The sequence below is a fragment of the Phaseolus vulgaris genome, chromosome 7, assembly GCF_051622355.1.
Source record: "Phaseolus vulgaris cultivar YP4 chromosome 7, ASM5162235v1, whole genome shotgun sequence".
Lineage (NCBI taxonomy): Eukaryota > Viridiplantae > Streptophyta > Magnoliopsida > Fabales > Fabaceae > Phaseolus > Phaseolus vulgaris.
The window spans coordinates 943,023-956,700 of NC_143504.1; the positions used below are offsets into that span (position 1 = coordinate 943,023).

A 13,678-nucleotide genomic window follows, 5' to 3' on the forward strand; every position below is an offset into this window, starting at 1 on the left:
TATTTAAAATTGATTTAGTGATATAATTTATATTGATTGTTGAATGTTCCGATAAAAATTAAATTTGTTGAGTTAATTATACTTTGCTTAATGAATTCGTATTAAAGTTGTCATTACATAATTTCAAATACTTTATTAAAAGAAAATAAAAATCAAACTACATATAAGAAAAAATTTCATCCTAAGTATTTTAAGGTGACTTTCATCCTAAGTTATATCCTAAAAGGTAAAAATAGAAAAAATATATACTTAAAAAAACTCCTACAATTTTATTTATGCATAATTTTAATTTATAGGAAAATATTTTTTTTTTCTTATAATAAATCTATAAAGAAGTTTGTTCAATCATATTTTATATCTAATATTCTATTAATCGTATAATTAAAAAGATGTCTCATGTTTACTAAATTATCTAGATATATCATTTACCTTCCTCTTTTAACCAAAAAGCCACAAAATGCACAAAATTGCCACATAAAACCTACAAAAAATAAGGAATATATAGATGAATATACAAATAATCATATACTTTCTCTTAAATAGTAAATATATAATTTTTATTAAATATTTAAAAGATAAGTTTTATCTTTTATAGTAAAATTCCCATAGAATTATTTTCAATAATATACTTCTATATTTTATGAAATAAATATAATATACACGCAAATATATATAAAAATTCTATAAATTACAGTTTTTATTTATTTTAATTAGAGATCATTTATCCTATAATTCTTAAAAAGAATTTACGAAGATTTTAATTTAATATTCTTTTTATGAATGGAATAACTTATACGGTCAAAAATTAATCGTTTTTTAAGCATTCAAAATTCTCACGGTGTCACCTTTGATATATAATATAATCATAGATAAATATATTAAAAAAAAATTAAATTGTAATGATGAAATAAATTAAACATTTATTGATATAAATATTTTAACAAGGAAAAAGTTTAATTATATAAAAATATATAGTAGATGGAATGATACAGTAATTAATTTAAAAAATTGGATGGAGATTTGAACTATTTATTTTTTTTATATAAATTATTATATTGGACAACTTGCACTATACTTTATTCTTGGTCCATTGAATGATTGAAATAAACAAAGTGATAAGGAAATTAGGTTAAAGATTGAAGGAAGGAGACAGGAAGGTCCAGTTGCGAGTGGGAAAGAACCGCACCAAAAGTCATCACTTTAAATCGGAGGGACGAGAGAAAAAGATAGAAGATCAACAGAGGAGAAGGAGCCACGTGGAAGAAGATTACACATGGCGATAGGTTAGTTGATGCGTCACGTCGGTGGAATAGAATATATAGAAACGAAGATAAGCACCCCTTTTCAGAAAGTCAATAAAATCAGCATAAAAACGCAAACCCTAATTTTTTCTCTCTTGATAGATACACACAGAAGAAAGATAGAGATTAGAGATAGAGAGAGAGAAAGAGATTCCTTTTTATCTCTTTTTCGGCTCGTTCCTTATTGGTTTCCCACTTCGGTTGTTGTGTCGTGGAAGTTGCAGAGCTTGACCTCAACCCATATCAAACCAAACCCCTTTGTTTTCTTTACCCCTTTCTCAACCCACAACCAATCGGGTTCAGGTATCTCTTCGTCTTTATCACCTTCTTCGCTTTCTTCGTCAAGATCTGCCTTTTTTATTTGCCCCTCTTTGATTTGTCCGTGCCCTGTGAGTCTGGTTGTGTTTTTTTTCTCGCCGTGATGCCGTGCTCTGTACTTTATTACTTGGGGTAGATCTGATTCCACGCCACTTGATTCTGAGATCCCTTTCCTTCGTTTCACGGGTTCTCTCGGTTCAAGGTTGTTATTCTAATTTTGCAGTTGAAAGGGGCTCTTCCTTGGGTTCTGCTTGATTTGATGAACTCAAGTGGATGTTTTCCTCGTTTGATTGACTCTGTTGTGGTGAATTTTGGCCTTGTTGGTCGTTTTGGGGTGGATCTGTTCGTGGTAATTTGCTTGGATTTGTGTTTTCTGCTTGTTGTCTGGGGTTTGAGGTGATTTCGAAGTGTTTATAGAGACTGGGGTGGAGTTTGTTTGTTATGATTATGTGGGGCAGTTAGTTTTGGATCTAAGAGGGGATTTGGTTGACCAGAGGGTTAATTAAATTTGCGCACGCACACGGGCATTTTGTTAAATTGTTTTTGACTTTTATCGTCAACCAATAATCTGTTCAAGGGAGTTTATGATCTTGTGTGTTTTGCAGGTTGAAGTACTTCTTTGTCTTTGCCTTGGAAGTGAGAGTAAGGCTAGGGTTGTTTTACTTGGAAAGGAGAAGCTTTTTAGAGATAGATATGCCCCCCAATGGTTAATTCAGTGCGAGATTTTTTAGCCTGCTTCAATAATTTTGTTGAGGATTTGCTATTTAATCGTAATATCTGAAGTTTAAAAGAAGGGTTTTTGACTTGTGAGCTTGTTAGAAGACTACTTTGGAGTCATGCCTGTTTCAGGACATGAAGAGGTGTTTATTTCCTTTCTGATTTACAGCTAACTACGATTAGAGAACCATGCCAATTTGTTCTTTTTTGGATATTGATTACTTGATCTTCTATTGACAGACCGGGGTAAAGTCCTATGCTGGGCAATTTAGTGGTTTAATTGCAGGTGTGCCTATCAAGAAAAGGAGATTCCCCTCGTTTCAGCCTTCTTCCTCACCTGTGTCCGAGGAACCATGTTCTCTCTCTGAAGAAACTGAGTTACAACGTAAAGAAAATTCAAGCACTTCTCAAGGATCAACTTTAACAAATGCCAGTATTGCAGGCGCACCAATCAAGAAAAGAAGGTTTCCATTTATTCAGCCTTCTTCATCCTCTTTTGAAGCTTCACGTTCAGAAGAAAGCGATGCCTTGCGGAAGGAACATTCAAGCACATCACCGGGTTCAACTCTTTCTACTAGTTCTTCTAGTTTATCTGATGCTAATGGAATCCCAGCGCTTGAAGATAAGAAAGCAAGTACTGATGTTACCAATGTTAACACGGGGCAAAGCAACTCTTGCTTCCTTATACCTAAACTTGAGGAACCAAACCTTCGTACTCAATCGTGTACTTTGGATGTCATGGATAGCAAAGAGAAGGTGATACTCGATGAAGACAGCAATAAAAAATTGGAACACCAAATTATCAAGGGCAATCCTGAACTCTTATTGGCTGCAAAGGAAGGTCTTGCTCTTAGCATTGGAGCTGAAGTGAGCAAGCAAAATGTCAAAGATATTTGTAGAAAAGAGAGTCCTTTAGTTTCAGGAAGTACTAGTTTATCTTTAAGCTTAGAGGAACACCACTTTCAAGCTGTTGAAAGCATGGAGAATGAGAAGAATCGCCTAAAAATAGAGAAAGCGGAATCTGTCTCATTGGAATTATCTTTAAGCAAGGAAGACTGCAGTTCTCACAGTTTAAATACCGATGCTAAAACTGATAGGGACAAGACTCCTGTTCATTCTAACAGGGCAAACTGGGATCTTAATACTACAATGGATGCATGGGAAGAATCTGGGACTGAAGCGGGCTTGGTTAAAACATGTGTTGATGGGCTGAAAATTACTGAAAATTCAGTTGTTGAAAAACAGTTAATGACACGACCAACAAATCTTCTATCTGTAAAGCCAATGTGTGAAGAGAGACAGAAAAAAGATTTCACTTTTTCATCTGGATTGTGTGGACCGGAATTTAGATTTGTTGACTCGAGTAATCTATCTCTTTCTCCTTTTCTTCAGAAATTTACCGAGGAGCCCTCTAAATTGTCTGTTAAACTGAATTCTGGTAGTTCTATTACCAATGTAAGCTTATCTAGTGTGGCTTCAATCGCAGGTGATGCAAATAGTTCTAGTTTTAGGTTGGTAAAACCAGAACCGTTTGATGAGAACTTGAAGAAGGATTTGAAAGAAGCTAATACCTCTACGTCGGGTTCATTAGACAGTGTGACTGTTAAACAAGAACATTTTCAGCCTTTGGTTGTAAAATCTTCAAAGATGTCCAACGTTAGCAATTTAATGAAAGCCGATGCTGTCTCAGTTAAACAGGAACAAGATCACACAGGTAATCAGGAAAGATCCAGTGCTGCAGAGAGTAAAACGGAACAGTTAGATAAAGAAGAATTACAACAAGGATTGGATGATTCTTCTCCTTCATTGGCGATGTCTGTTTTTCCTGAGACAACACATATTTCTGCTGAGGCACCTTGTCCTCCAGTGAAACCTGTGTGTACAGCAGAGTTATCAGCCAGTGAAAACATAGTAAGCCAGATTGAAAATAGTAGTACTACGGATGGAGACAATGTGGAGAAAGTTTGTCAAGGTGCTTGTTTAAATGCTGAGCAGGTTACCATAGAAACAGTTGCTATGCCTGTGGATGATAATGGTTCTGAGCTGAAAAATCCTGGTCCGAAAATTTCTTCTGTTAGTACTGAGGAGAAAAACGCTGCCGATCGTGATGCATGCAGATTGAAACTCATGAATGAGCCTCTGGCTGCTTCCAGGGGCTCCGGTGAAGGCTGTGCAAGTGATGAAGAAAAGATAACCCTATCAGGTGATATGTTGGAGGATGATTCTTATGGTTCTGATTACGAGTCAGATGAAAATCATGCTGTAACTATTGCTGTGGATACTGAGCGATATGTTGAAGATGATGATTATGAAGATGGTGAGGTTCGGGAACCACTGGATCCATCCATAGCAGAGGACACCATATGTGAGGTAAGAGAAGTAGAGCACCCTGACTGTAGTAACTTTGTAAATAAGCAGATGGAGAAAGGAATGGTGAGCGGTGATTGTACTGCTCCATATCAGGTAGTGGAAAGTGACAAGAAGACTGCAATTCAAAGTGAAATAAATAGTGAAGATGGTATGGACATTGAAATGCACGAGAGGTCTGGTAAGGTCGTTGACAAAAATGTGTGTCTGCAAGAGTCATTGGATGACGAGAAGTCCAACATTGCTGCTCATGGCAACAAACCAGTTAATGTTTTGCAAATGAAAGCATTAGATCTTTTGGAAGGGAAAAATGTCTCTGAAGCTCTGGTGACAGAATCACTTTCGAATCAAGCTACTGATGGAAGCAATGCGGTTGATGTGCACTGCGCTGATGAGGTTGTCAAAACAACTGACACTATTAAACAAACTGATCTAGAGTTGCCAAATATGGAAGTCTCTGGAAATGCCAATGATGCATCCAAAGATGTTAATAATGGTGGTAATCCAGGTAGAATTATAGATCTGTCTCGAGCTACTAGTTCTTCATCCCCTGGTAAAACTAGGTCCATTTCAGGCAGATCACAACTATCAACTCGAGCTGGAAGAGATGTATTGTTTGACACACTTGATGGGGATAAAATACACAGAGGAAGGTATACCTTTTAGTAGTATAAATAACTTATCTCTCCTTTATCTATAGTTTGTTTTCGTTTCCTCAAGTCTTATTCTTGTTTTGGTTTTCAGAGATGATGTTTACATTGATGGCCCTCACAAATTTTCAAGAGAAAGACATCAGGATATGTCCCCTAGAAACTCTAGGTTGAATTTTGGGCGTGGTCGAGGAAGACTCAATAGTCGTCTTGACTCAGTTCGTAATGAATGGGAATCTGACAGGGAATTTTCTGGTGAGTTTTATAATGGTCCAAATCAGTTCCGTGGGCCGAGGCCTAAATATGCATCTGCTTTTGCAAATACTGATCTGGAGTACAACAATGTTGCACCCGATGGCTCATATGTTGGGAATGGTCGATTAGGCAGAAAGCCATTGAGTGATGGGTCTTATATAGCACCAAGGAGGCGTTCACCAGGAGGAAGAGATGGCATCCAAATTGGTCATAGAAATCCAAGAAACATTAGCCCAAATAGATGTATTGGTGATGGTTCAGACATGGTTGGTGTGAGGCACAACGATAAATTTTTGAGAGGTTTGCCTGAGGATAACATGGATGCAATGTTCACACGGCCCCAGACATTTGAGGGAATGGATGGTCGGTTTACAAGGGGGGGGAGTAGGAATTTTCCTTCCATGCCGAGAAGGGGACTTCCTCGAATTCGTTCCAAGTCACCCATAAGATCTAGGAGTCGCTCACCCGGTCCATGGTCATCTCCAAGAAGAAGGTCTCCTAGAAGAAGATCCCCTGATGGTTTTGGTGGACATCCGGAACTAACCCATAGAAGATCACCATTTTACAGGGTGGACAGAATGAGGTCCCCTGATCGCCCTGTTTTCCCTGCAGAGAGAGTGGTGAGGAGACATGGCTCACCCTCGTTTATGTCAAGACCTTCTAATGATATGAGGGACATTGATTCTGCTAGGGACCATGGCCATCCAAGGTCTGGTCGAATTCTAATCAGGAACCGGAGGTTTGATGTTGTAGATCCCCGGGACCGTGCCGATAATGATGATGACTACTTTGGAGCTCCCATGCATTCTGGTAGGTTACTTGAGCTCAGTGGGGAAGGGAATGGTGACGAAAGAAGAAGGTTTGGTGAGAGACGAGGACCTGTGCGCTCTTTCAGGCCTCCTTACAATAACAACGTTGGTGAGAATTTTCACCTTAATGCTGAAGACGGACCTAGGCACTATAGATTCTGTTCAGATGATTCAGATTTTCATGAAAGAGGAGGCAACAACATAAGGGAAAGGGACTTTGACAGGCGAATCAAGGGCAGACCAGGAAATGTGCCACCCAGAAGAACAAGAAATATGGATGAGCAGGAAGAGAATTTCAGACATGGTGGTGGTGGGGGTGGTGGAGGAGGACAAGTTTGGAGTGATGACAGTTTTGATGATATTTCACGGGTGAAGAGGAAAAGATTTTGACTTGCCCCATCTTCTCATCGATAGTATATAAGCCTCCCGCGGGATGTTGGAGGATTACTATGGAATTTATATTTGCAGGTTTTTCACCTACAGAATTAGAGTTAGATTATAATAATACTAATGCTCCTTTTCCTTACTACCTAGCTTTAGATTTTAAGCCTCTTGAATTGAAATGAAGCAGTGGTTCTAAAAGCATGCATGTGCATCCTGAAGATATTATATTATTGTAGGGGAAGAAGAAGTAATTCTGAAATGAAGGGTTGCTGAAGGAATAAACTTTAGTTTGGACCTAAGTGTGGCTCAGTGATGGAGGAAGAGGGTAATGTGCATGCGAGCCAAGCAAAATACATTTTCGTTTTTAATAATTTACTTACTGGAATGATGTTATTGGTTGGTTCTTTTCACTTTCCTGTTCCCACCAGCAACCAAGGTTTACTCAGTCTCTGCTAAATCAAGATGCCAAACAAGGCATGCTTAATGGAAGTAGTACTAAAAACAGAACAAAAAAGGTATATTAAATGCAGAAAAATAACATCAAATGAAGTTAATCAATCAATTATTGACAGCGACCTTCATTCTGTGGTCAATGGGAGAACCAACCCACCACAAAATGTTATTCATTAACGCCAACACTTATTTTCTTCCCTCCAGAACAAGTACTTGTTAAAAACAGTGCAGGTTCCATGCTACTTTCTTATTTATCAATTTTTTTCAACTAAGTAAATAATTTCAATAATTACTCTTCTGTACGTCTGAAACCCGACAATCAATTCGACAGCTATTTTTCCCTTGTCTTCTTCAATCTTCATAAATGAAACTATTGATTTTATAACCAATACAACAAAAGTAATTTGAATTCTCTAAATTTAAAGAATGATTTTAATAAAAGTAAAGATAACAAAACCCATTTTAACTTTTGTTTGAAAGTTAATGATAGTTCATATATATATCCCTTTAGTATCTTTTAACGGAAAAAATATTACACTATTGAATATTAATACTTCAAATACGATGATTTTAGTAGATTGGTAAATAAATGATATAACAATAAAAATAATAAAGTGATTATTTATTCTAATAAAAAGCTAAAATAATAAAATAATATAACCCGGCTCATTATTTGTGAATTATGTGGACTATTTGATCGACGGCTGAAAATTAAGAATAACGAGATTTCGTTTTTAAATTATTTTTTTATCTAATATTAATGTTCTGATATGTTGAAAATTAAGAAACTATTTATAGTACGGTTGAAAAATTTAGAAAAACAAGATTTCTTCTTTAACATATTTTTTATTTAATATTAATGTTGTGACCAAGTCTGCTAAAATATGTCTCTTTAAAGTTTTATTATAATCTCAAATTAAAATATATATGAAATATTATCTCCTTTAAAATTTTGTTATGATTTTTTGTTATAATTTTATCTTAAAAAGACCGTATTAAAAAATTAAAAAAAATTATCTTGAAAAGACATATCAAAATATATTTTATTAAATAAAAAAGTGTATTTAAATTATTACCAGTCTCCTCAATGAGGCTTAGAAAGCAGTGTGTATCCATTGGAATTGGGAACGAAAAGAGGAAGGATGAGAGGCAGTGGAAGAAGTGTTTGGCGATTGGCAATACGACTGCGTTTTCCATTCCAACCACCCACGAACTCTAACAATACTAACACCGCCCTCTCTATCCCACGCCGCCTCTGCGCAACCACCGCAACCACCGCGTTTCGCCGCAATGCTTTCTCCTCTTCTCCCTTTCGATTCTCCCTCGGTTCGTGCTTTTCCTCTTCCATTTTCCTCGATTCTCCAATACCATGGCTCTTGATTTCTCATCCCACAGGGCAACGTAGGAGCATGTTCATCCAAACGCAGGCCACGCCCAATCCCTCCTCTCTCATGTTCTATCCCGACAAACCTATCATGCAGGTTGGGAGCGCCGACTTTCCCAACCCTCGTTCCGCCATGAATTCCCCTCTCGCTAAATCGCTCTTCGCAATCGACGGTCTCTCTCTTCCGTTTCTTCTTTCACTTTTTCTTTTTTTCTTTTTCCTGTTTAGTTTGAGATTCTATCTGTTTCCTCCCTCTTTGCCTTGCAGGCGTTACTCGCGTTTTCTTTGGATCCGATTTCGTTACCGTTACGAAATCGGAAGACGCTGCCTGGGAATTCCTGAAACCCGAAGTCTTTGCCGCTATTATGGATTTCTACTCTTCCGGCCAGCCTCTCTTTTTGGATTCTCAAGCTGCCGCCGCCATGGACACCGCCATTCACCAAGTAAGCATTTATCCATAATTCGTGAGTCACTATGACTTGATTTGGTTGCAGTTTATTGGTATTTGTTGTACCAGTCACCGCTCAGGATTAGAGTTTCTCTGGTGTTTAATTCTCGTGGGAGAACAATAACGAAATCCCTATAAAAACTGCTCCAAAATCTTATTCAATTCATCATAATCTGGGCTTTTCTTTATGTGCGGTTCACACTGTTAAGTGTTGGAATTTTGATTCTTGACCTAACTCAACTCTGGAAGCTAGTTCTTGAAAGCAAGTATTCACCTCTCATTAAGGATTGGACATCTCGAGTCCGATTTGTAGGGATGGACATATGTGGATGATCTGATTCTGGACTGGTATGTCCAACAACAATCATTGGAGAAATCTCCTTTATCATCTTTAGATTTTAAGATTCTGGTTTGGAATGCATCAAAAGTTAATACTTTCGTGTGAGAGTTCTCTTTAACTTATATACACTACTTTAGTCACATTGCTAGTAAAGATGAGATCTTTAACAAATATCTTAGCTAATCATGTTATTTTAGTGTACAATGGTTTGAGTTTCCTGGAGTATTAGATTTGCCGTTGTCTTAATCATGTAGTAGTATGTCGGAAGTTTGAGAAGGGCAGAACTAAATGGTATTTATACATGTTTCAATACAGGATGATTCCGAAACAGTTGCGATGATCAAGGAACTGCTAGAGACACGAATTCGGCCAGCAGTGCAAGATGATGGTGGGGACATTGTATATATAGGTTTTGACCCGTAAGTTCCTTTTAACTTCTTTATTTTATTTTATTTTTGGTGTTGGAACGCTTTAATGAAAATGTTGAGGAGGAAGAGCGTGAATATATTATAGACTGACTTTTGATACAACTTTTGAGTAGAAAATAGGAGAACAGATGGTAAAGGATTAACTTTATTGCATAATTCTTAGGAATCCTAAGGAAATTGGTAGTACAGAAACATATTTCTCAAGTCCCAGGAAATTCTTGAGTCATTGTGATGGCTTTCCCTCCCAATCCCTACTCCTAACCTAAAATGGTCATTCTATTTTTTTCCCTCTTTTTTTATAATTATTCCATGTCTATTGTTTTAACTAAACTAACCTACTGTCATGAATTCTCCACATAGCCGTTATTGACTATACTGTACTAAGTGTTAATATTTGGGTCAATTATCTGACTGATATTTTTACTGACTGGTATTTTATGTTGTGGATTTCTCCAGAGATACTGGAATAGTAAAACTTAAAATGCAAGGGGCATGCAGTGGTTGCCCAAGTTCATCAGTGACTCTGAAATCAGGCATTGAAAATATGCTGATGCATTATGTTCCTGAGGTAACAAATTTGGCAATATCTTTTTGTGATGAGCATAACGTATTTATTATTTTTATTATACCTGATGCTGAACTTTATCTTCCTTTAGCATTGAATTGGTTTGCATGCTCCACGCACATTCTCAAGTCAACTTCCATTTTACAGTGGTAAAGTTAAGGGGCTAATTAAATTAATTTGTAAAATTTGCTAATTGTATTGTATACTTAAGCCAACATCAACCTTATTTCATTTGATCCCACCAACTAGGAGCCTTGTCCGTTGAGTCACCCTACTAGAATTGTCAGTTGTCTTTTGTCTTTTGCCACTACTGTATTAAGCTGTAGACTATGGATTACACTTACCTGTTACAAAGATTAGCTAATCCAAAATTTCACCAATAATTTATGAGTGAAGTACCTTTTTGAGTTCAATCTATATCCACAGTCACTGTAAAAATAATTACACTAACAATCAATAAAAGAATCACCATTGATTTGACTTTTAAGACTGTTATTATACAAGTCAATAAATTTATCATGCATAGCGGTTGATCAAATGACAGTGCAAATTTGTTACATATATATTATTTGTTTTATTTTCGTAGATTGAATTTTGTAATGCATTGACTATAGTATTTATCGTTTCAAGGAGAGTTAATAAAATGATTGCAATTTTATATGAATTATTCATTTATACTATATTTTCTTAAAGCATTATTTAATGCTGCTTCCCGCGCTTACAGGTCAAGGGTGTGGAACAAGAACTGGATGCTCAGGATGATGAAGCAACATTAAGTGGACAAATGAAGTAGTTGAAGTTTTGTTGTTTTTGCTCGGCTACCTGCATTTAGTCTCGTCATGCATGCATTTGAGACTTCAAAGTACAACGGCAGTACGGTATGGAAACAAAAAGTGAGTGTATTAAAAATATATATTTAATAAGTTCTGATACATTGTGTAGTAGGAATGAAATCATCGTTCCAAGCTAGTTGGATCTTGCTGCTGACATAGGATGAAGGTAATTAATAACACAATGCACAAGGTCATTACAGAGACACGGTGTGCTGTATCAATGTTCTTTTTGGCCCTTTTAGCTATGATTCTTCGTCATTCCTTTATGTTGAGGTTGTTGGAATAGTACAAGGCATTGTTTGCCCGTTGCATGTCTCCAGACACACCTCTGTTTCATCCTTATAGTGTTCGAATATGTGTGTGTGCATATCAAGGAGAAGGAGTAAAAGGCATGGGACGTTGTTGTTTTATCGCCTGTTGCTGGAATTCTTGCATTGGTCCTCATACAACTCACTTGATGCTAGTTAAAACTTCACTACTTTTCATAAGTGCTACTTTTTATCCCTTATTTTACATTACATCTTACACAATGGCCTGATTTGGTATTTCTTGTTATTTAACTCAACTAACTTATCTTTTGTATTGTGTCAATCATGCAAATATGAGTTTGGTTTGGTTTGTGGATAGCAATACGAGCTGTTAGGCTCAAAAGCCAAATGTCTTGTGCTTTGAAATAGCAGATAGTGGTGCTGATTCCAATATTGGGATATACCATTTACATTGTTCGGTAATTGTTGAATAATGATAGTATAATGTGCTATATTTTGACATTCATGAAATAAAAAAACACTCACATGAGAACTCAAAATATTTATGTATAATATTAAAGTGGGTTGCTAAATGAGTATTTTTGTTTTTTTGGAGGTAGACATGATGGATAAATGTTACGTAATGTACTTGCTGTAATTTTTGTTACATGAGTAACAACATAATCCACACATTGTATGTTATCAAGTGCAAAGTGAATTTTATGGAAAAATAAGTGTAGATAAATAAACTTGATCCAACACCTTTTCATGGAAAAATAGTCCCTAAAAAATGTTAATTTGCTAAAACACAAATATATAGCATAGATCTTTTCTTACGTGATTGTCTTCGAATATATAAAAAAAAAACTAAATAGTGAACAACAATACTGTTAGGTCCTCAATTTTTAACTACACAACGTAGGTTTATTCAAATTTTAAACATTTATTGAGAAAAAAATCATTATTAAAGCTTGAAAGATTATAAAACACATTTTGATTATACTTTAACACATGAAAAGAATAATGTCTATTATCTAACCCCTATAAAATTATTTATATTATATATTTATTTAAAAAAATTTACATGCTATTACTGTTGAAATCACGGCATTTACATTTTTCTTATGTCATAAAAAAATATTTGTCCAATATAAAGAAACTAAAAATAGAATTATGAAAAAAAATGTGTTCACAAAATTTAATATTTTTATATACTAATATTAGTATAATATAGGTATATCTGTATTTAATATTGTTATAGTAGTCAATATTAAAGTACATTATGTTGTAGTGACACTAGAGTGCTATGGCATGTATGTTAATGGGTTGGGTCTCCAAACTGATTTTGTGGGGATTATCCACCAACGATGCTTCTTGCTGCACCCACGTAGGTTCTTGCGAATACCAATAATAATTATTCAATTACATTTTTGTCCTTCTTATAACATTTTGGATTAATAATTCATAATTATTTTTAAAAAAAATACATTTTGCATTATAAAATCCAGAAACTTTTTAGCTTCTGGATTATGTTATTAAGAAGATACTGAAATATGAAAACACTTCAAAAAATTTAAAAATAAATAAAGGTATTTTTGGAATTATAAAATTTATGAAATTCTTTAGTAGTTAAGATTTGGTAGCTAATAGTAATTTAGAAATTAATTTATAAAATTTTATTAATGATAGAAATTACTTTAATTTATGAAATGATTTTTAATTTAGTCAATAAAATAATTAATTATTTTGATATCTAAAATTATTTTTTATTTAATAATTTTATTTAGTGTATATTATTATTTTTGATACATAATTATAATTTTAATATATTTTTACTTAAGTTTGGTATTGTTGTTCAAAAAAAAGACAAGGAGATCAATTTTTTTTTTAATGTTTTCTAATTTATCACTCAAGTATTAAATTGGAGAGTCTCTAACTATAGAATTAGTCAAACAGATCACGCAGCGAAAAACTAACACTTCCAAAAAAAAATTAAAAATCACTTTGTCATTTAATAGTAAACTTTAACATTCCACCTATGACCTCTCCACCAAGAGTGGAAAAAATTAATGAAAGATAGAAATATAAATTGACCAAAAGAAAAGAAAAGAATAAATAAATACTGGAAAGAAAAAAAGATAAGTCTAAGGTCCTAACATGCTAATTTAATTAGGTTCT

General features: G+C 35.0%; 2 protein-coding genes across 4 annotated transcripts; both read left to right on the forward strand.

Annotated features, from left to right (window-relative positions):
* Positions 1-1,346: 1,346 nt before the first annotated feature.
* Positions 1,347-7,211, forward strand: LOC137828628 (uncharacterized). Of its 3 annotated transcripts, none has more exons than XM_068635274.1 (4): positions 1,347-1,604; positions 2,225-2,479; positions 2,577-5,356; positions 5,448-7,211. In XM_068635274.1, exons 2-4 carry the CDS (start codon positions 2,456-2,458, stop codon positions 6,805-6,807), a joined length of 4,164 nt encoding a protein of 1,387 aa, XP_068491375.1. In that variant the 5' UTR covers positions 1,347-1,604; positions 2,225-2,455; the 3' UTR covers positions 6,808-7,211. The 3 variants fall into 3 exon arrangements, with proteins under 3 accessions (XP_068491375.1, XP_068491376.1, XP_068491377.1); XM_068635275.1 differs by having other exon boundaries at positions 1,352-1,968; XM_068635276.2 differs by having other exon boundaries at positions 1,361-1,821.
* Positions 7,212-8,331: 1,120 nt separating this feature from the next.
* On the forward strand, positions 8,332-11,882 carry LOC137828184 (nifU-like protein 4, mitochondrial). Its single transcript, XM_068634649.2, has 6 exons — positions 8,332-8,580; positions 8,650-8,811; positions 8,906-9,081; positions 9,742-9,845; positions 10,311-10,422; positions 11,144-11,882. Exons 1-6 carry the CDS (start codon positions 8,397-8,399, stop codon positions 11,210-11,212), a joined length of 807 nt encoding a protein of 268 aa, XP_068490750.1. The 5' UTR covers positions 8,332-8,396; the 3' UTR covers positions 11,213-11,882.
* Positions 11,883-13,678: the final 1,796 nt, after the last annotated feature.

Coding starts and splice junctions, on each gene's coding strand:
- LOC137828628 (XM_068635274.1), top strand. CDS start 2,456: ATGCCTGTTTCAGGACATGAAGAG. Junction 2,480..2,576: donor CTGTTTCAGGACATGAAGAG/GTGTTTATTTCC, acceptor TTCTATTGACAG/ACCGGGGTAAAGTCCTATGC. Junction 5,357..5,447: donor GATAAAATACACAGAGGAAG/GTATACCTTTTA, acceptor TTTGGTTTTCAG/AGATGATGTTTACATTGATG.
- LOC137828184 (XM_068634649.2), top strand. CDS start 8,397: ATGAGAGGCAGTGGAAGAAGTGTTTGGCGATTGGCAATACGACTGCGT. Junction 8,812..8,905: donor ATCGCTCTTCGCAATCGACG/GTCTCTCTCTTC, acceptor TTTGCCTTGCAG/GCGTTACTCGCGTTTTCTTT. Junction 10,423..11,143: donor TGATGCATTATGTTCCTGAG/GTAACAAATTTG, acceptor CCGCGCTTACAG/GTCAAGGGTGTGGAACAAGA.